At 36.3% G+C, this 26,410-nt stretch overlaps 1 protein-coding gene and 1 long non-coding RNA gene across 3 annotated transcripts in view; one reads left to right on the forward strand and one right to left on the reverse strand.

Moving 5' to 3' along the window:
* The window catches only part of LOC106997177 (uncharacterized), a 57,868-nt gene that overhangs the window by 24,918 nt on the left and 6,540 nt on the right, over positions 1 to 26,410 (forward strand). For both annotated transcript variants that reach the window (XR_013414497.1, XR_013414498.1), the window contains exon 2: positions 5,629 to 5,696. This is a non-coding gene — a long non-coding RNA (uncharacterized LOC106997177). The remainder of the gene's footprint in view (positions 1 to 5,628; positions 5,697 to 26,410) is intronic.
* The window catches only part of OSTN (osteocrin), a 45,289-nt gene that overhangs the window by 15,649 nt on the left and 3,230 nt on the right, over positions 1 to 26,410 (reverse strand). Inside the window, exons 2-3 of the mRNA XM_001094278.4 lie at positions 15,564 to 15,665; positions 9,628 to 9,842 (exon numbers count right to left, since the gene is read on the reverse strand). Coding sequence (XP_001094278.1) covers positions 9,628 to 9,842; positions 15,564 to 15,665 — 317 coding nt within the window. The remainder of the gene's footprint in view (positions 1 to 9,627; positions 9,843 to 15,563; positions 15,666 to 26,410) is intronic.

The raw sequence follows: 26,410 nt of genomic DNA on the forward strand, positions 1-26,410 counted from the left end.
AAATAAAATGATAACTTCAGACTTTAAACAAGTGAATGGAAATAAGGAAAATATTTTGGGCTTCAAAGTATAGTTGAGTTAGTGTTGCCTGGAGAATTGAAGTAATTTGCACATGAATCAGAAAATGAAGCTAGTGTCCTATTCAGGTAAAAATATGTTAAGCAATACAACATAGGAACAACAGGTGGTTCTTTGTCTCAAGTTAATATGATCTGATATAGGGTTTTCCCTGTTTAGCTTTTTATATTTGTTTCTTTTCATCTTTGTTTTCCCTAGCTTTCATGAGTTTTTTTGTTTCCATCTCCTGGTGGACCTTTTTGAAAGTACAGTTAATTTTCTTTTTCTTTTCTGATATTCTGTAGTAATTTAGAATTAAATAATGCATTTTGTACCCTGGTGACTCAGAGTTTTAAAATCTGGCATTATGTAGCAATATAATTCTGGGGCCTATACATGTAGATGGGAAAGGGTTACATCTTTAGTTCCATTAACCCGTAAATGAAAGATAACATTTATGACCGAACACAGTGCTCATGCCAGTAATCCCAGCATTCTGAAAGGCAGAGGTGGGCGGATCACTTGAGGCCAGGAGATCGAGACCCGCCTGGCCAACATGGAGAAACACAGTCCCTACTAAAAATACAAAAATTAGCCAGGCATGGTGGCAGGCACCTATCATCCCATGCCTATAATCCCAGCTACTCGGGAGTCTGAGGCAGGAGAATCACTTGAACCTGGGAGGTGGAGGAGGCAGTGAGCCAAGATCTCACCATTGCACTCCAGTCTGGGCAATAAGAGCAAAACTGCATCTAAAAAAAAAAAAGATAAAAAAAAAAAAGATTAAGCCACTGCCCTCCAGACTAGGCAACAGAGTAAGACTCCATCTCAAAAAAATAAATACATAAAAATAATTTTTTTTTTTTTTTGAGACGGAGTCTTGCTCTGTCACCCAGGCTGGAGTGCAGTGGCCAGATCTCGGCTCACTGCAAGCTCCGCCTCCCGGGTTCATGCCATTCTCCTGCCTCAGCCTCCCGAGTAGCTGGGACTACAGGCGCCCGCCACCTTGCCCGGCTAGTTTTTTGTATTTTTTAGTAGAGACAAGGTTTCACCGTGTTAGCCAGGATGGTCTCGATCTCCTGACCTCGTGATCTACCCGTCTCGGCCTCCCAAAGTGCTGGGATTACAGGCTTGAGCCACCGCGCCCGGCCCATAAAAATAATTTAAAAAATAGCATTTACTTTATGAATATAGAAAAGAAATAATAGTAATAGTTGTGTCTGAACATTATTACTCATATAAATCACAGATACTTTCAAAGCACATTTTAGTTATCATAGATACTTTGAAATGGTTATGTTCTGCACTAGTTACAACAATTTATTTTTTGAGACAGAGTCTCCCTGTCACCCAGGCTGGAGTGCTGTGGCACAATCTCGGCTCACTGAAACCTCTGCTTCCCACGTGTTCAACCGATTCTCATGCCTCAGCCTCCTGAGTAGCTGGGATTACATGAGTGCCACCATGCCTGGTTGAATTTTGTATTTTTAGTAGAGACGGGATTTCACCATGTTGTCCAGGCTGCTCACAAACTCCTAACCTCAGGTGATCTGCCTGCCTCAGCCTCCCAAAGTGCTGAGATTACAGGCGTGAGCCACCGCACCCAGCTACAGCTATTGTTTGCAGTCATATCTTTACATCTTATTTTAGGTATTAATAAATAAAATATTTAAAATTTTTTATATATGTTATATCGCAAATTAATTTAAAAAATTGATTTTGATAATTCTGTTTCTAAACAGTGGGTAACCTTTGAACTCTTATAAATTCTATCACTCTAAAAACAATATTCTGAGAAGGGGTTCATAGGTTTCACCAAACTGCTATAGTGACCTATGACACAAAAAGTTTATGAATCCCTGAATTAAGTTATGTATGTGATCTTTAAGCACAGAGTATGGAAAGTGCATCTCAGATGTATTACCTTCCAGTAAATATGAAAAGATAGAGAATGCGTGCCTGATAAAGGGAAAAACATGAGGGCATATACATGAAAACCACAGACATTTATAAGAAACTCATGAAGTTTTTGTGCATACTTATGCATATAACAGTAACAAATAATTCCTGGTCTTGTGAAAAATCTAACAACACATAAGGAAGGAGTAAAATTCTTGTCTCATAGAATTTGAAAAAGTAGCAGTAAATAACCCTCAGTACAGCTCTTCTACGTGAAATTATTATAATTTTTATAAAATTTTATTTTTACATAAAGGTTGCAACATTGCAAGCTATACATTCTTGTTACTAAATACGTGACATTTTAGTCTTGTGGTTTATATATATGTGACATATATATGTAATTTTTTAAATGATGCTGAAGCCTTAGTAACAGATGAGAGAAAATTTTAACACTGTATTATGTTTGAACTATCATTACACCTCAAAACAAGTCTGAAATTGTTTTTAACTAAAACTCAGAAATGTCTATAGAAATATTTTATGCAATAACATTATTTATCTTTCATCATTTTCTGCTTCTGGAATATACAAAACAAATTTCATATTTGCTTTAAAGACAAAAAGAGGAATTCCTGTATGTATATTTAAAAAATGCTGCTGAAACATCTCAGAGGAAGTGTCCTTGGAATTTAATTCGAATGCATAAATTATCAACTATAAAAAATAAAAATATAAAAGACTAGAGAGTATACATTAGGAGGAATTCTCAACTTTCGAAGCCCATGGATGAGCTTCTGTGCAAATGCCTCTCGCTCCTTAACACTGCCAAACTTCTCAAAATAGTAGGAGGTGAAGATAAAGGAGAGAAAAGGAGAAAAGAAACAGTTCATTTTTAATTTCCTAGGGTCATCAATTATTCTACTAAATTCGTTTCTTGCTTTATACAGTATTGGATGAAACCTTTGCAATCTAGCTCCAGGGATATTGACTAGGTTATGTGGGTTTTGCACCGCACATTCCAGAAGGCAACAATATGAATGGTTGCAGAATGCAGCACTCCTTTGTGACCCCTGACTCTCCTTCCCAATTTCATTTCTTGTCCCATTTCTTATTCTTATCACCTAGTAGTGAGTTCTCGTGCTACTTAGCCCTTTTAAGAATTTTATTTATTTATTTATTTATTTATTTATATTTTTTTTTTTTTTTGAGACGGAGGCTTGCTCTGTCGCCAGACTGGAGCGCAGTGGCCCGATCTCAGCTCACTGCAACCTCCGCTTTCCAGGGTCAAGTGATTCTCCTGCCTCAGCCTCCCGAGTAGCTGGGACTGCAGGCACCCACTACCGCGCTCAGCTAATTTTTTGTATTTTAGTAGAGACGGGGTTGCACCATGTTGGCCAGGATGGTCTCCGTCTCCTGACCTGGTGATCCACTCGCCTCTGCCTCCCATTACAGGCGTGAGCCACCGCGCCCAGCCAAGAATGTGTCCTTAATGTTTACGCCTCTAAGCCATCTCCTACAAGATTTTCTCTTAGCAGAATAATCCACTTAACCTGTCAGAAAGGGCACTAGTTATGTGCGCCAAAATTTGTTTTAATTACTGAATTTGAAAATGTTTTCACTATTTCTTGAAAAGTATTGATAAAATATCCTGTTATTTATTTATTTACTTATTTACTCATTTATTTATTGAGACTGAGTCCTCACTCTGTCGCCTAGGCTGGAGTGCAGTGCTGCGATCTTGGCTCACTGCAACCTCTGCCTCCTGGGCTCGAGTGATTCTTGTGCCTCAGCCTGCCGAGTAGCTGGGATTACAGGCGCCCACAACCATGCCCAGCTAATCTTTTTGTATTTTTAGTAGAGATGGGGTTTCACCATATTAGGCAGGCTGGTCTTGAACTACTGACTTCAAGTGATCCACCTGCCTTGGCCTCTCGAAGTTCTGGGATTACAACTGTGAACCACTGCACTTGGCCCCAAAGTTATTTAAATAGTAATTATTTTTCTCTTATTTGTTCCCATAAAGTTCTTATTAAACTATACATTAATTTGTTTTATTCTATTCTTCATATGTTTTTGACATATTGAGTCATTTTCTTGACCTTATTATGTTATTAATTTATTTACTCTTTTACCAGGTCTAATCTGCTGTTTATCTCATTGCTTAGTTTTTATTTTTATTTTTTATTTATTTTTTATTTTTATTTTTTTTTAGATATAAAGTAAATTTTTATTAAAAAGATGTGTTCTACAAGTCCATATTGTCAGAGATGTTTAAACCAGAGTGACTCTATCTTGTACTGTGGCTGGGTAAAATAAGGCTGAGACCTACTGGGCTGCATTCCCGGAGGTTAGGTTTTCTTAGTCACAGAATGAGATAGGAGGTCGCACAAGATACAGGTCATAAAGACCTTGCTGATAAAACAGGTTTCAGGAAAGAAGCCAGCTAACACCCACCAAAACTAAGATGGTGACAACAGAACCTCTGGTCGTCCTCACCGCTCATCCAGGAACTGCCCATTCCTTCCCTGAAAACTCATGAATAATCCACTCCTTATTCAGCACACAATCAAGAAATAACTATAAAATGGGCAACCAGCAGCCCTTGGGGCTGCTCTGCCTGTGGAGTAGCCATTCTTTTTTCCCTTTACTTTCTTAATAAACATGCTTTCACTTTGTACTGCGGACTCACCCTGAATTCTTTTTTTTTTTTTTTTTTCTCTTTTATTTTTTTATTTTTATTTTTAAAATTTATTTATTATTATTGTACTTTAAGTTGTAGGGTACATGTGCATAACGTGCAGGTTTCTTACATATGTATACTTGTGCCATGTTGGTGTGCTGCACCCATTGCTTAGTTTTTAAAGGAATTTACTATAAAATAGTTCAGACATATGACAAAATAGAATAGTATAACAAACTCCCATGTGCACATCATTCTAAGTCAATAATTATCAGTTTGCTGCAAATCTTACTTCATCCATTCCACTCCCACTCCTGCATTACTTTTTTAAAAATCAGATAATACTTTCATATTTAAATATTTAACTGAGGTATCTCTCTCATTTTTAAGGTCTGTATCATTTCATATTTAAAAGTAAATAATAGTTATTTAACATTACCAAATAATTACTGTTCACATTCACAATTGTCTGTTATGTGTATTAATTTTTTAAAGGATCATTGTTTCAGTCAGGACACGTAAAACGTTTTAACTGGTTAATAAATCCCTCTACTTTAGAATCCCCTTCCCTTTCTATCTCTTTTTTAATCCCTTCAAACGCTGTAATTTATTTATGGAAGAAACTGGATTATTTGTCCTGCAGTTTCCCACAGTCTGGATTTTGCTATTTGCATCCCTGTAGTGTCTCTGAACTCACTTCTGTCTTTCACATTTCCTGAAAATTGGTACGTATAGAACTAGAGACAAGACTGCTTTTGGCAATACTATTTTATAGGTAGTGCTGGGTTCTATTATCGGAAGGCATATAATGACTTGCTGTTTTCTTCTTCTGATGCTAACAGCAGTTAATGATAATTGTCTAGACCCATCATTTCATTAGGATTTGCAAAATAGAAATTTTCTAATTCTGTCATTTTTTAGCCAAAATAATTTTATAAAGAGAAATTTCTACCTCATTTACTAATTCCACAATTTCTTGATTGTTTTAGATGCAAAAATTCTATAAAGAGAAAATTCCAGCTCCTCTACTATTACTGGTGAAGGCCATATAAGAAAGGTAGGTTTAATGTTCTCTTCATTTATATGTTTTCAAAAACAATGAATTGATAACTAGCATTTCCTAAAGATTTTTCAGTCATAGATTTAAACAGATTTAATGCATTCAACTGGGAAGAAAATGTCAGTGAATTTCATTGAAGTAGTAAAAATACAGTTTATCTAGTAGGAATATAAAATTATTTTCTAATAAGATAATACTGCACTCCTACCAAATAAACAGGATTTTAGTAATATCTGAGGGATTTGTGATGGTGAGTTAGACTGTATTTGGCATAGAATTTGGAAATGTAACTTGAATGCAAATATGCTGCAAAATGTTGAATGTATACATAGAAATACTTGTTCTGTCGATGCCAAATGCCCATTGTAAATGAACCTTAAATATTACAATCCTCCTTTGCACAATATTTCTTTATAAAACTCATAATTTTGTTTCCCCAGGCAGAGTTGGGGAAGAAAATGTACGAAGTGAGCTTGAATATCTTGTCATACCTGATAGCAAGGAAACTTATTATTTCTAATTTCAGTTCAAAAGAACTCAAGAGCCAATTTGAGGACGTTCTGATTAGCTAAACTATGACAATCTGAGCATCAGTAAAATTATTAACTACAAACTATTTTGGGAAATCGTATTGCTGGTGATAATCTTGGTATTGCTATTCTGAGATGGTTGAGTTTGTATTGTGAAATAAAGCAAATATGTATTTATTTGATAATCAAATTCTGTCATTCTTGATGCAAATAAGAAAGGGGATTCACGGCGTGGAAAAAATGAAATAAAGTTATAAGTTGAACATGTTAAATAATATAACACCTGATATGGCATGATTTCAAAATGTCCAAAAAACATTCATATTAGTATAAATTTATGTTTCTGATTAATATCAGCGTGCACTCATGACTCAGTCTATGCTCTAAAATTCCTAAAAACAATCACTAATCCAAGAGAAATGGGCAACCCTAATGCCCAGATGGCCATCTGTCAACACCACTTTTCACTTAAAGGATCCAGTAAGCCTCCTCCGAAAAAGAGTTATTCCCCTAGGACAACAAACTGCCCTTAAGAGTCATTTCTTTGTTATCACAGGTGTCAATATTTTTCTGTATTTTGCTTATAATTTTATTTTTTAAATAAAAAGTTTATAAAAAGTGGTTCTAAAATGAACAGCCTTATGCATGCTTTCTTCTGCTAAACACATTTTTACTAGTATATATTTGGGAGAGATATCTAGAAATAGAAGGAAGGCTGGGCCAAAAAGTAAGCACACATCCACTCTGCTGGATATTGCAACATTCCCCTCCACGTGGGTTCCATTTTGCACTCCAATCAGCACCACGTGGGAGTGCCTTTTTCTCACAGCCTCAGTAATTATTTTGGTTTTTCAAAAATCCATTTCTATCAATCTATCAGGTGAGGAATTGTATATCAGTAAAATCATAGCACACTTTTTTCTTATAACAAGAATGGTGTGCATCTCTTCACATGGCTAAAGGCAATTTACATTTTTTTCATGAATTGACTACTGTTTTTTACCCCAATTTTTCTATAGTTTGTTCTTTTTCTTCTTTATTTTTCAAGGTTCTTTATATATTAAATATAGTAACCCTTTGATTTAAGTTACAAACATTTTTTCCAGTTTATTCTTTGTGTTTTTACTTTGTTTTATGGTATCTTTTGTCATGAAAACTTTAAAAAATGTAATTAATTTTTTCCTTATTTTTTCTATTCAAATTTTACAACTGAATTTAGAATACCTTCTCTATTCCTTCTCTATGTAGAACTTCCAACAATGTCTTCTTCTAGTACCTGCATAGGTTCATCTATTTCTTCAATCAAATCTCTGATGCCTTTAGAATTTATCATAATGTATAGTTTGAGAATGAATTAATTTTATCTTTTTCCTCATATCCCAACGTCACTTATTCAAACTATATTCTTTTACTTACTAATATCTGGTAGGGCTCTTTCTTTCTGTCTCTTTTGCAGAGTTTTTCTGGCTATGCTAGCTTTTATTCTTTTAAATGAACTTTATCATCAACACTGATGGCACTTTTTATTAGAATTGTGTTAAGTTTGTAATTTAACTTAAGTGGAGCTGACATGTTTCTGCTTTTGAGTTTTTTGACTTAAGAACACAGTACGTGCCTCAACCATTAAATAAGATGTTGGCTTTTGGGCTAAAATCCAAACACACACATACATATACATCATGTTTAAAAAGTGTTTCTCAGTTCTTATTCCATTGCACTTCCTTAGACATTAATAAATATTAGATTTTGTCAAATACCTCTTCTGTCATCTATTGATATAATCATATGATTTTTATCTATTGTTCTATTAATATGAAAGATTACATTATATAATTACTAATATTAACTCATATGTACTTTCCTGGAATAAGCCCCCTTGGTCAAAATGTATTATATTTTTAAAAGTGCCGTTGGATTCTATTTGCTAACATTTTATCTATGACTTTTGTGTAAATATTCATATATGAGGTACGTCTAATGCTTCCTGTTTTGTAAGTACTGCACTACTGAAGCTCCTAAAATTTTCTTATTTATTTATTTGAAATAAATTTTATCTTTTACAAAGTATTGTTAAACAATATTTTATTTTAGATTCAGGGTATACATGTGTAGGTTTGCCACATGGGTATATTGGATGATCCTGGGGTTTGAGCTTTTAGTGAACCCATCACCCAAATAGTGAACATAATACTCAGTAGGTAGTTTATCAACTCCTCCCTCTTCCCTTCCACCTTTTAGAGCCCCCAGGGTCTACTGTTTTCATCTTTATGCCTATGGATACCCACTGTTTAGCTTCCACTTAGAAGGGAGAACATCTAGTGTCTGATTTCCTGTTTCTGTATTAATTCAGTTAGAATAATGGCATCCAGCTGCATCCATGTAGCTGCAAAGAACATAATTTTATTCTTTTCTTTTTTACGACTGTATAGTATTCCATGGTGTCTACATACCACATTTTCTTTATCCAGTCCACCACTGTTGGACACTTAGGTGATTCCATGACTTTGATATTGTGAATAGTGCTGTGATAAACAATTTCCTTTTTTAATATATAAGGCAAACAGTATTTAGAGAGTTTAGTGAGAAATGTTCAGGGTGAACAAAAGGAATCTTGGGTCAATTTCCCAAGTGTCTGTCTACGGTACTTAGGTGGTCTTTTGTGCCACTTCTAATATGAAATGTACAGTATGAAGAACAGATATTGAAGAAAATGAACTAAGTTTGAAATGATGACTTTAAATTACTGACCTAAAGGGATATTTCACTACTCTAAATCTATTATAATAATTAGCATTCTATGAAGCACTTACATTTGATTATCTTATTTGAATTTTATGGAACCAAGTAATTGTTCTCACTTTGTGAATAAATAAGCTGAGGATCAGAGAGGATAAGTTACTTTACAAGTCACATGGAAAGAAACAGAAATTTGACAGAAACACGTGTGTTCTGACTCCAAGTTCTGAGAGCTTCTCACTCAGATTCATTCACACAATTTGGAAAGGTTAGTATTAACGGTAAAAACCAAAGGGTATTCCAATTACCTCTAGTAAATGGAAAACTCAATTCACCAGAACATTTATACCACTGAGCATACATTTTGCGTCACCTCCCAAATGCAGTAATGTCTTATAATAACTGTTTTATATCTGCATAAGACAGAATCTTACTTAGGAAACATTATGACAAAAATACTAATGCACACTGTGGAAGTCATTTTGCTCCCTAAACAGTTATTTCGAAAACTGTATTATTAAACCTATAGATTAGCTAACATGCTGTCAAATCTGTTTCTATACAAAGTTTTCACTGTATTTTTCACGTGGAATTCTCTGTTTTAGAATCCAGAATAAAATAATTAGAAAATAAAAACTTTCCTTTTCTAAGAGTTCACTTACCTCTGTTTACCTTTGTGATCTACAGAGCCAGCTGAGAGTCTGTCAAGGGGAGACCCAAAACCAGAGAAACTCCTTTTCTTCTTTGTCTCAATCACATCATTTTCTAGGGACACCAATTCATCAAGAAGCAAGAGCTTTGCTGTCAGATCAGTGGCTGATTTCTCTTCCCTGACTGTGGGTGTTGACTGCACATCTATGACTCCAGAATCAAAGGCCTATAAGGCAAGGAAAGGTGATTCCATTAATTTAGACAAAGAGACTTCAAGTATGTACATATGCATTTGGCTTTTGCTACCATTAGCTGACATTCTCATCATGTAACATTTTATAATTTTTTTCAGACAAAGTTTTGCGCTTATTGCCAAGATTGGGGTGCAATGGCGTGATCTTGGCTCACTGCAACATCCACCTCCCGGGTTCAAGTGATTCTCCTGCTTCAGCTTCCCAGAGAGCTGGGAGTACAGGTGCCCACCACCATGCCTGGCCAATTTTTTGTATTTTTAGTAGAGATGGGGTTTCACCACGTTGGCCAGGCTGGTTTCAAACTCCTGACCTCAGGTGATCCACCGGCCTCAGCCTCCCAAAGTGCTGGGATTACAGGCATGGGCCACCGTGCCTGGACTTACAATTTCTTATGAAGTTATTTTCCATAGAGAGTGCTAGATCTTTGGGGACTGAAACACATAGAAGAGGGGTATAACCAAGGGAAAAAAACAAGACAAGAAAAGAAAAGAAAAACTCCTGGAATGCCTTTAACATCTAGTATATTTACCGATCATTTTTTCAGATTCTTTTCCAGCAACAACTTCATCCTTCCTTATCATTCTCATAGTGCTTTGCTATATACCTCTTTCATCATTGCACTTATTATTTTTTGCCTTGTGCCAGGTTGGTTACAATACATTTGTATTTGTTATTAGGGTGAATCTTGAATCAATGAGTTTGTCTAATTAGTCTTTCATTTGATTTATTTCATGCTTCATCTCATATTTTGCTCATAGTTAGTATTCAGCAAATTTCTGATGAATATTTATTAAATGAATTCCAAACCAAATCTCATGCTATTTTCTTTTTACCATTCATTCATTATTTACTAACTCAAGCCATTACTAATCCACTATGTACTAGGTTCTGCATTGGACATGAAGGATACAAAAATAAAAATTTAGTCTCTGTGTCTCAGCATCTCACCTTCTCTATCCCTGTGATTTATCAGCAAGTATTTGTGTCTGCAATGTGTCTGAGATATCCGAATAACTTCGTGTGCCATGTAAAATTTCTTGTTTGTTTCTTACACCTATTGCCACTTTGCACTTCATCCAAGTCATAAATCTGTAGCTGTTCAGTTTGTGAGGTCTGTCTTTTCCTCTCTGAGGCCCAATGACAGCATTTCTTAAATGCTCCTACTAACAACTTGAGTCATTCTGTAGTCCCACAAATACTGCCTTTTTTCTGAGATCGTGAGAATATTCCCATGTGGGAAAATTTTTTGCTCTGGGGAATCTCTTTCCACTTCTAGTGATTCTTCCATGTGCCAGACTATTGACCTTGGTTTTGATTTTTCTTCACTTTCTGTTTTTCTTCTAAGATTATTCCTTCTATTGTCTTTTGATATGGTTTGACTGTGTTCCCATCCAAAACATCATCTTGAATTGTAATCCTCATAATCTCCAAATGTGAAAAGAGAGTTCAGGGGGAGGTAATTGAATTATGGAGGCAGCTTCTCTCATGCAGTTCTTGTGATAGTGAGTGAGTTCTCATGAGAGCTGCTGGTTTTATGTGTTTGGCAGTTCCTCCTGCATTCATTCTTTCTGTTGCCTTGTGAAGAAGGTGCCCTGCTTCCCCTTCACTTTCCACCATGATTGTGTTACCTGAGGCTTCCCCGGCCATGCAGAACTGTAAGTCAATTAAACCTCTCTCCTTTATAAATAACATACTCTTGGGCAGTTCTTTACAGCAGTATGAAAATGGACTAACACAGAAAATTATTACCACACAGAGTGGGGTGCTGCTATAAAGATACCCAAAAATGTGGAAGCAACTTTGGAAATGGGAAATAGGCAGAGGTTGGAACAGTTTGGAGGGCTCAGAAGAAGACAGGAAGATGTGGGAAAGTTTGAAACTTCCTAGAGACTTGTTGAATAGTTTTTACCAAAATGCTGATAGTTTTATGGACAATGAAGTCCAGGCTGAGGTGGTCTTAGATGGAGATGAGGAACTTGTTGGGAACTGGAGCAAAGGTGACTCTTGCTATGCTTTATCAAAGCGACTGGTGGCATTTTGCCCTGGCCCTAGAGATCTGTGGAACTTTGAACTTGAGAGAGACAGTTTAGGGTATCTGGCAGAAGAAATTTCTAAGCAGCAAAGCATTCAAAATATGAGCTGGTGCTCTTAAAAGCATTCAGTTTTATCTAATGACAAAGAGATGGTTTGAAATTAGAAGTTATGTTTAAAAGGGAAGCAGAGCAAAAAGTTTGGAAAATTTGCAACCTGATGATGCAATAGAAATGAAAAACCCATTTTCAGAGGAGAAATTTAATCCAGCAGCAGAAATTTGCTTGAGTAACTAGGAGCCAAATGCTAATCGCCAAGACAATGGGGATAATGTCTCCATGGCATGTCAGATGGCTTCACGGCAGCCCCTCCCATCACAGGCCCAGAGGCCTAGGAGGGAAAAATGGTTTAATAGGCCAGGCCCTGGGCCTTGCTTCTTTATGCAACTTGGGACTTGGTGCCTTGCATCCCATCTGTGGCTAAGGGCGGCCAACATACAGGCAGGTCGTTCTTTCAGAGGGTTCAAGCCCCAAGCCTTGGTGGTTTACACATGTTTTGGGGCCTGCTGGTACACTGAAGTAAATAATTGAGTTTGGGGAACCTCTGCCTTGATTTCAGAGGATGTATGGAAATACCTGGATGTCTAGGCAGAAATTTGCTAAAGGGGTGGAGCCCTCATGGAGGACCTCTGCTAGGGCAGTGCAGAAGAGAAATGTGGGGTTGGAGCCCTGATACAGTACACTGTGGTACTGGCTAGTATAGTTGTGAGAAGTGGGCCACAGTACTCCAGGCCCCAGATTGGATAGATCCACCAAGAGCTTGCACTGTGCATCTAGAAAAGCCATAGACACTCAATGCCAGCCCATGAAAGCTGCTGAGGGTGGGGCTGTACCCTGCAAAGCCTCAGGGGCAGAGCTGTCCAAGACCATGGGAACCTACCTCTTGCATCAGCATGACCTGGATGTGAGACATGGAGTCAAAGGAAATGGTTTTGGAATGATCTCCAAAGGTTTAATAACTGCCCTATAGGATTTCTAATTTGCATGGGGTCTGTGCCCCCTTTGTTTTGGGAAATTTCTCCCATTTGGAGTGAGTTCATTTGCCCAATGCCTGTACTCCCATTGTATCTAGGAAGTAACAAACTTGCTATTGATTTTACAGGCTCATAGGTGGAAGGACTTGCCTTGTCTCAGATGAAACTTTGGACTTGACTTTTGGGTTAATGATGGAATAAGTTAAGACTTTGGAGGGCTGTTGGGAAGGCATCATTGTGTTTTGAAATGTGAGGATCTGAGATTTGGGAGGGGCAAGTGGCAAAATGGTATGGTTTGGCTGTGACCTGACCGAAAATCTCACCTTGGATTGTAATCACCATAATCCCCACATGTCAAAGGAGAGACCAGGTGGAGGTAATTAAATCATGGGGATGATTTCTCCCATGCTGTTCTCACGATAGTGAGTTCTCACAAGATCTGGTGGTTTTATAAATGTTTGGTGATTCAGTCTCCTTCCTGCCACCTTGTGAAGAATATGCTTTGCTTTCCCTTCACCTTCTGCCATGATTGTAAGTTTCCCAGGCCTCCCAAGCCATGCAGAACTATAAGTCGGTTAAACCTCTTTCCTTTATAAATTACCCGGTCTTGGGCAGTTTGTTGTTGTTGTTGTTTTGAGACAAAGTCTCATTCTGTTGCCCAGACTACAGTACAGTGACTTGATCTTGGCTCACTGCAACCTCTGCCTCCCAGGTTCAAGCGATTCTCCTGCCTCAGCCTCCTGAGTAGCTGGGATTATGGGTGGTCACTACCATGCCCAGCTAATTTTTGCATTTTTGGTAGAGATGGAGTTTCACCATGTTGGACAGGCTTATCTTGAACTCCTGACCTCAAGTGATCCACCCACCTTAGCCTCCCTAAGTGCTAGGATTACAGCCATGAGCCACCACACCTGACTGAGTAGTTCTTTATAGCAGTATGAAAATGGACTAATACATTTTTCTGTTCTCTTCACTTTCTCCAGTAGAACAAAAGAGTAGCATTTTCAAGCCCTTTAATCATTGACTCAAGTCTCTTTTAAAATACCTGTAGCCTGGTGTGTAAACTGAAAGCTATTGAGCCTCCTGTTTCCTTATCCAGTCATATGTGCCCTAAGTCTGGTCAGTTCTTGCAGGACAATCTATCTTCTGGCTGCTATTTTTGATTCCCATCAGTAGTGTTTTTTGTTGTTGTTGTTTTTGTTTTGTTTTTGTTTTTGAGATGGAGTCTTGCTCTGTTAACAGGCTGGCACAATCTTGGCTCACTGCAACCTCTGCCTCCCAGGTTCAAGTGATTCTCCTGCCTCAGCCCCCCAAGTAGCGGGGACTGCAGGTGTCCACCATGACGCCCAGCTAATTTTTGGATTTTTAGTAGAGAGAGGGTTTCACCATGTTGGCCAGGCTTTTCTCCAACTCTTGACCTCAGGTCATCCAAGTGGTGACTTTAAATGAAGGCCTCCTTACTGCTTAGTGTACGCCCTTAATCACCTTACAATTTGCTATCTCTCGCTTCTCTATTTCACCCGTAATACTGTTATAAAGTTAGTTATCCCCAATACTACTTTTGTCATATAAAAAGAAAATTACAAATCTCTCATAGTTCTTTATTACTTACAGCACAAAGCCCACAATATGGTTTCAAACTACTGAGATCTTAGCTTCTATCACTTCCCTGTATAATCCTGACAACATAGAAACTGGAGATGGGAAGGATGCAGAAATAACCCAAAATAAACCCTAAAGAAGGAGATAAACCTTCAAAGGGCAAAGGTTTTTTTATCTTTCAAAGCATCCTCCAAAAACATGCTTTTATTTTTCCAACTAACACACACTCAACAATCGTTTTTCTAAGAAATATCTTTAATCTTAAAAAAAAACAAAACTTTTACAAAACTTGTCCTCCAATATAATGCATTTGAGACTCTCACTTGATGCTATTTAAGAAACATGTATATATGTTTCTAATAAGATCAAATAAACTAATTTTTCTCCTTGTGATGCCCCCACATTTCTTTTTCTTTGTACTTTAGTCATAGCACTACAAAAACATTTGTACCGTAATTAAAAGTTTGAACAAAACTACTCAAATTTTGGCATGCAAACAACTTCAAATTTTACATAAAAGCCCTTCATTCTGAAATAACTGATTTAATTAAATATGGCTGTAATAATGGATTTTCTTTTAAAGCTTTTTTTTGTTCAAGGAATACAAGTCTTTGTTCTTAAGTTTCTTTTCACATTTAGATAACTGGCTTGCTCTGACTCCTCTGTGAGGAGAAGATCATGATTACTGCTCTTTTCATTTCAAGTTCACAACCTTGAATGTCATGTTGGCAATAAAAAGAAGACAATAAGAAATACTGATTTTCTTGATTTTGTGTTATTTCTCTATTTTATTTTGTGTACATTTTCTTGTTGGTAGCTGCACCTCTTTCTTACTCTAGCAGAAATGACATGTTTACAAAAGACTATATATGCAATATATAAAGATATACATTATATTTATAAATATAAATATATGTTATATTTATGTATATGAAATATGGTTTTATATATATTCTTTTATATATAAACATCATTTATAAGATATATCAAACATATATATTTATTTCTCTAAGTTAGTTTCCATTACCTCTGTTGTTGTTACATCTACTGAGAGGACTTTTCCTGAGTTCCACAGTGTCAGCGTCACAGCCAGGATGAAATGTGCACTTGCCAATCTCCAGTCCAGCATCTGAGGGTTATATATGTCATAGTTAGCATTGATTCATTTGGAATGTAAAGATAAAAAACAAAAGCTCCTAAAAGGACTGTTAGAGGCAAATGGTAAGCCAAATTATTCAGCTTCGGTCTATTGGAGCGCATCTCTACAAAACGTAAATAATATGTAATAGAAGCTGTCCATCCCCCAGAATGAATTTTGTCAAGGTTTCTTTTCCATGGAGACCCTGGATTAGGGTTGTACAGCTATAACAATAATTTAATTCAAACTAACCCACAATCTGAGAAATACAGCTAATGTAACTTTATTTTTTTACTCTCAAATCTAGAGATTAAGACATTATATATGTACCTGAGGAGAAATTTGTAACAGTGGCAAGGCATTAGAGAATAAGTCCTGATTGGGTCTATGGTGAACCAGAGACACTATAGTGTCTAAAAAGATTTAAGTTCAAAATTTCAAAACCCCCACCATCAATTAGGAGAATTTCTTTATGTCCTTGTGTTATGTCAGGATTTCATAAGCAAGATTCAAAATTGTTATTAAAAAACTGTCAGATGTTATTATATGAAAATTGAAAAATTACATAAAGATACAATAAAAAATCCAAAGACAAATTACTTAATGGAAGGTATTTTCAATATATACATAAAAGAAAGATTAGCATTTGGAAAATGTAAATAAACCCTTTAAATGTAACTTTAAAGATAGACACACAACTAAATAAAAATGGAGCAAAGTTATGAATACACATTTCATAGAAAAGAGGAGAAGTGAATGAACAAAACCTTCCACGATACATACAATCTCTTTAATTCAAATAAAAATAGAAGCAAAATGCCATTTACACACATTAGATTGGTAAGAAGTTGATCAACCTTGCAATGTTAGAATGGTTTCGGGAAACAATATCACAAAAAATTCTGGTGGAGTTGAAAATGAATCCAATCATTTGGAGAAAATTGGACACTATGAAAAGGTTTAAAATGCTTATCTCTTACCTAGGAAACATTTATTTCACTTCTAGGTATGTGTGTATTCCTGAGAAGCTGTCAGTGTTTATATGGAGACATGTATCTGAAAGTTCATAGCCTCACTGTTTATAGTAGTCAAAAACTGGAATCAACCCAGTGCCCCATTCAAGAGAAAATAGATTTATTAATTGAGATTTATTCCAACTACTGACTTGAAGTAAATGACTTAAATACATATTTACTGTTAAAACAAATAACTTAAATGTATGTTTGTCTGTATGCATGGATTTCACAAAACGGTTTTGTGGAGAAACGGAAAGTATTGTAAATGCCCAAAGCAATACCATATATTTTGGAATATATACACATAAAATATAAACCAATGGAACTTGATTCATGATTATGATTACCTCTGCAGAGATGAAAAAGTGAGTACAATGATAGAAAAAGCATAAGGGAATCAGTTTTTAATCTATATTTAATTTAAAGCAAATATGTAAAAATCTTACACGTGTTAATTCTGGGTAGTGAGCACAAAGATGCTTTATTTATATATGTCTGACTTTTTAGATTAAAAAGCCACTATCCAGCCAACTAAAGCTCATCTATGGCCTACATCAGGCTGACCTGCTGCTAGTTTGACTACTGGCAGTTACAAAACTGTAGGTAAAATGGGGCCTTGCTCTACTGAGGGAAGATCGTGGAGTGTGAGCTAGAACAAAGTCGGCCTGAACCCAAGTTTTGCTGCTTAGTACATGGCAGTGGGAAAGCCTTCCAAATGCATCCTTTGTGAACAAGAAGTCTCAAGAAACTCTATTTTCTTTAAAAAAAAAATCATTTGGGAAACCTGCTGGAAGTCAAGAGAAAGTGGGTGCTAGAATGGAATCTGTAAGATTGGATTTGAGTCATGTTTTTGCTTTAGTATCAGTGTAACCTTGAATATGTATCATTTACTCTACTCAAGCTTCATTATACTCCTTTGTGAAATGAGAAGGAATTCCCATCTCCAAAGAGCTTTGAGAGGATTGAATCCATTCATGCATACCCCTTCTGTCTCATTTACTATTTATAATCTGTATGCAAAAGAATATGAGGCATCAATAAATATTTCCTTAATAATGACATTTGTTTGGGTGTGTACCAAGATTGTTTTTGACATTTTCTTGAAGAATTTGTTACTGTGGCTCTTTCCTTGCCCCCAGTGAGTTTGCATAGAGGCAGAGGCTCGAGTGCGTGCCACTGCTAACCCACTGCCATGAGTTGCCTCCAGTGCTGGAGGTGGGGCCTGGAGGGAGATGACTGGATAATGGGGACAGATTCTCCCTTTGGTGCTGTTCTCTCCTGATAGTGAGTTATTGCGAGATCCGGTTGTTTAAAAGTGTATAGCACCTCTCCTCTCTTTTTCCTCCTCTTCTGGCCATGTGAAGACATGCCTGCTTCCCCTTTGCTTTCCATCACAATTTTAAGTTTCATGAGGCCTCCCCAGCCATGCTTCCTGTACGGCCTGCATAACTGTGAGCCAATTAAACCTCTTTTCTTTATAAATTACTCATTCTCAGGTATTTCTTTATAACAGTGTGAGAATGGACCAATACAGTCAGCCTCTGTAAAACTTACAGAGAGGGAAGCCCCTGACAAATGGTTGATTGCAGTTGTGTAGCAGTTAAGGTCTATGGCAAAGAATTTTAGGCCTAGGATGTCATCAAAGAGTATTTCAAACGCAAGAAATGGAAAAAATTATAAAACTTTTGCCCACATTCCTAAGAAAACAACAACAAAAACCAACTTGTCACTATTAAACAGCATAGATTTTAATAATAAATGTTACATGCTGGCATGTGAACAAATGTTTTATGTAAACAGAATAGTATCTGGATTAACTATGTTGGTTAAGAAAAAAATGGAGATACAATATTTTAGCACTGTCTATAACATTTATTTATCAAACATCGTTTTGATTTTCATGTAATATCTGAAATAGTTGTTCATTTTGACACCAATTAGTCTACTTCAGAATCTTGTCTCATAATGCTAGTTACTAGCAACTTCTCTGTATTCCATTTTTTCTAGAAGGGAGCAGTAAATTTTCTCTGTATTCTCTTCACTAACTTGATATCTGAACTGAGATTTTCCGTAAGCATAAAAAACAAAAAAAACCCAAAAACAACCCAGTAAACTATGTCTCTAATCTGGGAAAATAACCAATAAGAATGCAATAGTTATCTGATGAAAATATCAACCCAAACCTGCATTAGTGATTACTTTAGGAAGCCAGCTACTTAATTGTATTCTTCTTCTCCTGATTTTGCTGATGTCTCTTTCACTTTACATAAAGGAGGACATACTAAGAACATAACTGTATTTTTTAAATGATTTCATATCTCTGATATATCTTATTTATTTATTTTTTTGTGACGGAGTTTCACTCTATTGCTCAGGCTGGAGAGCAATGGCGCAATCTCAGCTCACTGAAACCTCTGCCTCCCAAGTTCAAGTAATTCTCCTGCCTCAGCCTCCTGAGTAGCTGGGATTACAGGCGCCCACCACCACACCCAGCTAATTTTTTGTATTTTAGTAGAGACAGAGTTTCACCACGATAGCCAGGCTGTTCTTGAACTCCTGACCTCATGTGATCCACTTGCCTCAGCCTCCCAAAGTGCTGGGATTATAGGCGTGAGCCACCATGCCTGGCCTGATATATCTTTTTAAAAGAAATTGTTGTCCCATTTAATCAAAGACAAACTACAGTTGTTTATGTTTTCCTTTCTTGCTTTTTATCATAAAAATAGGTTTCAAATGTGAAAATTGCCCAATTTTATATGTCTTTCCATGTGGATTTCCTTTAACTATTTTTATGTACATTTCACTTACCAGGTTTCTCCTCATCTCTGTAATCTTATAAATGGCACAGGATGATTAGTGTTTATAATATTGATGATTATGTCTGAGGTATATATTTTTGTGCTTGGGTGTACATAGGAAAAAATCATGATGTATCATGTTACAGATAACCACATCCTGATTATTTGGATAAGGAGATGTAAAAATAAATGCTGAGTTTAAATACACACATTTAATGGTTTAAAGCCATACTTGTAGCCAGTTAACCAAAAGGCCAAGTTCCTAAATATGGCATTTGGTACACTAACGAAAACAAACACCTTGGCACCTGCCACACAAAAGACATTTGATTAACTAGTTGAAACTTGATTGCTCCAAAATTAGAAACGGAGGAAATTATAGGGAGGAAAGGAAAAGTCTAAGTTCAGCCCCATTTTCCTATTTTGTTGATAGTGGATAAATATAGCCCATGATTTAAAATCTCCTAGGCACCATGTATACTCTAGATCACAGAAGGTTCAGTGAAAGGATGTTCATTGACTGCATGAATACACCAAAGTAAAGGTGTTTGCATTTTTTTAGCACATCATTTTTTAAAAGTAATTTTTGAGTAATATTTCTCTGGATAGTGTGGAGTTTCAGAAGAAACAGCAGCCATAGAATCTGCCTTATAAGAAGATTATCTGTGTACTTCCTTGGTTTTTTAGACAATTGGACTAGTACGTGTTTTGACGTTTCAAGTAATTCTGCTGAATAAACAAACATATTGTATAACATCTTATGCTTTATTTTAAGGACTTTCCAAATGTAAGAATTGATTACGCCCTGAAAGGATCTTTCAAACTGGCTAGAACGATGGTATATGGAATAAGGCGGTGAAGTATAAAGTTTTGTCAGGAGGTATAAAATTTTGTCATTTATATTTGGGATATATCGTACATTTTTAAAGAGGTGTTAAGAGTTCCAATTCACATGAAAGGTTCTGAAATTCCAGCAATAAAGAAAAAGTGGTTTAATTATATTTAAACCAGAGTTTAACGAGAAGCCTGTTAAGATGAAGAAAGATGTTTTTATTAGTAGAAATCAGTGTCACAATGAGCCATTATCATTGTGAAAAAAATCTCTCAAGTGGGCTGGGGCAGACAAAAAGAGATTGAAAATCACTGATCTATGAAAGAAAGAGCAAACTGCTATGAGAGGTGTAAATGTTAGAGATGGTTAGGCTGAAAAAGGGAAGCAATGTGAGCCAGTATGGGGTCTCATGCACCTGTTAATCAATAAGACTTTTAAACTATCAGCATGTGAAGTCTGGTGTTGAAGGAAAAAAATAAGTCAGGTGTAAAGGACATTTCTCTTCAACCTGCAAATTTATGATTAACATCTGACTTATGGATAGTTGATCCAACAATTAGAAATTCACAAAAGTACTAGGTTTATGGGTAAATCTTGATATTGTCCAGAAATTTTTAATTATTTACCCTAATACCTTGATTGGAAATACTCAAAATAGACTCCAGTCTCATTTGAACAAAAATTTAAAATAAAGGACTTAATTAAAGGATTTACAAACTAATTCAGTGGCTACATTTTCTTCACTTTCTCTTCTCACCATGACAGAGCACATACATTTAAGAGATTTAGCAGGATATTTTATAAAGGGGCCTTAGTTCTGACACCATGAAATGACCATGTGTGCCTGCCGACAACACCGTCTAAAATCTTCCCTCATTGAACTACTGGTGTTCTTCCAGGCAAGTCGTGAGTCAGCTTGGCTCATAAGTAAATCTGTAAAACATAGTACGTTCTTACCCCACTCCATTAAGTTATAATCTCTCAGGAATAATAAATGACACAGTGACAATAATTTTTTGTTTTAGGAAAAGGCCTAAAAGGGACAGTGCTTAACACAAAGTCTGCATAGCTCGCTGTAACGGAAAAAAAGACCTGAGGCAAGGGTTCTGAGACTCAGGCTCTTCACTGCCTCTGTTGCTACTTAATGATGTGATGTTGGGCAAACACTTTCCTCTCTAGACCAAGTAAAATGGAGATGGTCTAACTGACCTCTAATGTTGCTTCTGGCTTTTAAAGTTCACTGGTGAAGCTGGCTATTTTCTGGTAAAAGTGCAGACACTCAACATGTAGGTAATGGTAATAGTGCAGATTTAGCTAGGAAAACTGACTTGATAGTTTCTCAAATCAGCCAGTTTATGCAAAAAATTGCATCTAGGCTGTGACACAAATATTTCCCTCTTTCACTTTCCGTATTTTTAAAATCAAGTATTTCTAGCTGAAAAGAAAGAACCTCCAAATCCTTGATTTTTGGATGTCGCTTATGGTCAGACATTCAATTTTTAAGAACATTTAAGAAAAAAAAAAACCAATGCCACCAAGTAAATTGATATGCTTATCAATGTAAGACTAATTCCAATTTCAGAGATGTTAAATGGAGGCAAAATTGATGACATATGGTAATATATTTTAAAATGTTTACTTAGGTTTTTTTATTTTCTTCGAGATGGAGTTTGCTCTTGTTGCCCAGGCTGGAGTGCAGAGGCGCGATCCTGGCTCATTGCAACCTCTGCCTCCCGGGTTCCAGTGATTCTCCTGCCTCAGTCTCCCGAGTAGCTGGGATTACAGGCCCTGCCAGTGTGTCCGGCGAAGTTTTGTATTTTTACTAGAGACAGGGTTTCGCCATGTTGGCCAGGCTGTTCTCGAACTCCTGACTTCAGGTGATTCACCTGCCTCAGCCTCCCAAAGTGCTGGAATTGCAGGCATGAGCCACTGTGCCCAGCCTTACTTAGGATTTTTTTCTTACTTCTCTTTTTTTTCTATCATGCATAAGTCAGTATGCTCGTTTCCCTACCCTTTCAAAACAAAAAGTGTTAGAACTGAGGTTCCAGATGCCATAGAACGCAGTTATATCCTCTCTTTTAAGCTGAGAGACAGAAAAGCTGGTATGATATTTAACTTGGTTATCAGATAGAAATGTTGCAAATAACATAAATAATATTAATAATTTAAAAATAATTGAGTACTACTCGCCTGCATTTTGAATTAACAGTCTGTCAAGATAAAATAATCATTTGAATATTTTCTCAGTAATCATGATCTTAATTTTAGTAGATATAAAATTGGTGAAGACAAAATAGGAATTTTTGATAATAAGAATTTTCAAACCTCTACAACTTCCACCAATATCACAAATATGTGTGATATTGGTGGAGGTTGTATATACATGTATACATATTTTTTTACACGATGTAACTCCCAAAATCCTCCATCAGTGAAAGAATAAATATTCAAAAAACAAACCTCTTTCAGACAATATATAGATATTCAACATTATGCTGGGGAAAAACTCAGGCTCAGACTTGAAGGACAGGGATCGGAGGTTTATTTGTGCTCCTTAATGGGTTAATGATCTTGAACAAGACTCCCACATTGTCAAAACTGTCTGATGAAACTGATTTTCTTCACAAAATGTAAGTTATTTAATTTTAGTTGATCTTAAATTAATTTACAAAGAGCACAAATTATGGAATTAGCTTAGAGTTCAAATAAAAGAAATAAACCTTTTAAGTTTATATTTAATACTGTTTGCTAAAAATATATGAGGATATAAATTTATCTATGAGAAAACTACACTATTTTAATTTGTATTTTATTATAACTAAAAACTTTGCAATGGAAACTAAAATAGTACGTAGAAACATTTTGTAAACTATAAGATAATTTGAAAATATTATATTTTAAAACATGATTAAAAATAATTGTTTTGAAGTGATTGTTATGTAGCTGAAGGCAGATGTTTGAAGCCAAATTTTTTCTGTAAACACAAAATTTACACTCAACAGTCACTTAGGGAACTTAGAGCCACTCACAGAGACAATCTGCAAAACTTACATTGAAAAAACCAAAAGGATAAATTGTAGTTTGTCGTTATACAGGTAATCTCGATATTTCAATAAGTGACAATACTTGAACAAAGTTTTAAAGAAGGTTTTTCTAGCTTTCTTTGATTAGGGAAGCACCCAGATGATTGAGAGACTTACCTGCTGGAAAGCAAAGATTGGGACCTCCCGCCATTGTGGTCTCTTTTTTTATTGAAACTGCGGTTCCAGTCTCTAATGAACTTTGCCTCACAAGCAAGGCAACTGAGTGTGGCTGTGGCACTTAGAAGCTTAGAAATGGGTAAGAAATTTGGGATCATCATAAACTCAAATTAGAGATTTAAAATCATTGAGGATTTTCACCCAAGAGCAATTGAAGATTGCTAGTGGCTTGTAGCCCCTGTCACTATCATATACATCATCTATATCATCCTCCTAAAAAATACATTTGAGAAATACTCATGGTGCATAGCCATTTATTTAAGAATTTCCTTCTGAAATTTTCTATTTTTAATAAATTATGTAATGGTAATTTATGTTTTGGATTCCTGAAAAAAAAGGAGCAAGTTGAGATTGAGAAATTTAACATTTCTTGTTAAAAAAAAAATTAAAATACTGGCTGGGCGCGGCGGCTGACACCTGTAATCCCAGCACCTTGGGAGGCCGAGGCGGGCAGATCACCTGAGGTCAGGAGTTTGATACCAGCCTGGCTAATATGGTGAAATTCCGTTTCTGCTACAAATACAAAAAATTAGCCAGGCGTGGCAGCACGTGCCTGTAATCCCAGCTACTCGGGAGGCTGAGGCAGGAGAATCGCTTGAACCCAGGAGGCGGAGGTTGCAGTGAGCTGAGATTGCACCATTGCAATGGCTTGGGCCACAAGAGCAAAACTCCATCTCAAAAAAAAAAAAAAATTAAAATATCAGGAATGTGTTCTTCCCATTTGTCGGTGCTCTTCAATCGGCAGTAGCAAATTTTCCAAAGTCACAAAACCAGTTAGAAGAGCCAGAACAACAATTTTCATTTTCAGACTCCCAGTTTCATGCTCTTTCGAGTATAACCTATTTGTGTAAGTGTAAAACCTTTTTCCATCTCCCAAACAAATTTTTTTTATAAAGTAATATTTTTATGGATGCAATGTTATTAATGTGGCAGACACCTACATTTTAAAATGACTTTTCCTGAAGGCAACAAATTAGGAACAATGATAAATTACTAGAACATGTGTTAACTGATTTATTCTAATGGCACCACTTTCACTTTTTTTAGACACTTAGCGTTTCAAAATCTTAAAATTTTATTTTTAAGTATCTCTGCCTGTTTTTTTTTTTCCCTTCTGTTTGGATTTGTGATTAATACTACTAGTCTCTTTCTTGCAAAAATTAAGAAGCCGGAAACCTACAATGCCACTTTAAAGAAAGATTCCATTATTATTTTAAACACCCAGATCCGGATGTTTCACAAAGTGTTTAGTTGTTACAAACTCATTTAGGGCAGAGACCATGTCATGTTCACCATTGCATCTAAGCACCTAACAGAATGCCTGGCATAGGGTCAAATGTATGCATTGAATGAATGCATGAAGCAGCCTTATGTGGAAGGTAAACAGGAATGCAGGGCAGTTATTAATATCCCAGCTTTCTTGATATGAAAACCAAGGTAGAGGGAAGATAACAGATTAGCCTATGTTTCTACACTTACAGTAAAATGTGATGAAGTTCATGCTGGAATCCTGATATATCCTTTAGTATTTCACATCACAGATTCTCATTCTAATGAAAGTTACATGCATCACTAACCTCCAATGATCATTCCTCTAAACGTTAGGATTTCTCTTTTTCATACATTAATCTGTACCTAAATCCCCAAATAACTAAATATTTCTTGATATAAAACTATGTTACTTAAAAATAGAAAATAACATTAGTGTATAATTGTAGGCAATTCTGTTAAGGAAATTTGTTGTTTAATTCTAATGGCCACTAATGGAAAAATAGCTTTAAAACTGTACATAGGGAAAAGCTAACAGAGTTGCACATATCAGCTGGCCATTCTATACATAGGCAATTTTTTATGCAGCATTAAAAGGCTTTCCGAGGGTAAAATTGGATAAATTAAGTTAAATATAGCATATTTAAATCTGAAGTTAATGTGGAATATCACAACCCCCTTCACCGTTTACCCCACTTCGTACTTATATAAAATATTTGATCAAAATCTTACATCATCATTACATAGGCCGGGCGCGGTGGCTCAAGCCTGTAATCTCAGCACTTTGGGAGGCCGAGACGGGTGGATCACGAGGTCAAGAGATGGAGACCATCCTGGCTAACCCGGTGAAACCCCGTCTCTACTAAAAAAATACAAAAAATTAGCCGGGCGAGGTGGCGGCGCCTGTAGTCCCAGCTACTCGGGAGGCTGAGGCAAGAGAATGGCGTGAACCCGGGAGGCGGAGCTTGCAGTGAGCTGAGATCCGGCCACTGCACTCCAGGCTGGGCGACAGAGCCAGACTCCATCTCAAAAAAAAAAACAAAACAAAAAACATCATTACATAATAATGAAAAGTACCTCTAACATGTAAACAAAGGGGCAAAAATATAAATTTTATAATACTCAACAGCAGGATGCATTTATTAGGCATACACTGCATGTCAGACACTGGGGATATAAAAGTAAAGAAGACGCATTCTCTGTCTTCCGGTTGCTCACAGCCTGGTTCAGGTGGAAACTCCTCAACCACTTGCCCTGCTTCGGGATTTTGTTCTGCAAGAGCAGACCCTTTCTGGAATGCTTCCACTTTCTTCAAATGGAATTGTCATACATAACCTTTTCAAAAAATCACATTTGCATAGGGCTTTATTATCTTGAAATTAATCTGCTGTCATCCTTACAAGTCATGTTAGAGCTATATAGAAAACATTATAATTCTATTTTTTAAAAATCTGTGAACTGAGACAAGCTGAGTTACTTTAGAAATCTGGTCTCCTAACTTCTAGTATTGTATGTACATTTTCTAATACAACAAAGTGAATTAGTAGAAATAGGCTGGCTC

This window comes from Macaca mulatta, chromosome 2 (genome assembly GCF_049350105.2).
Source record: "Macaca mulatta isolate MMU2019108-1 chromosome 2, T2T-MMU8v2.0, whole genome shotgun sequence".
Lineage (NCBI taxonomy): Eukaryota > Metazoa > Chordata > Mammalia > Primates > Cercopithecidae > Macaca > Macaca mulatta.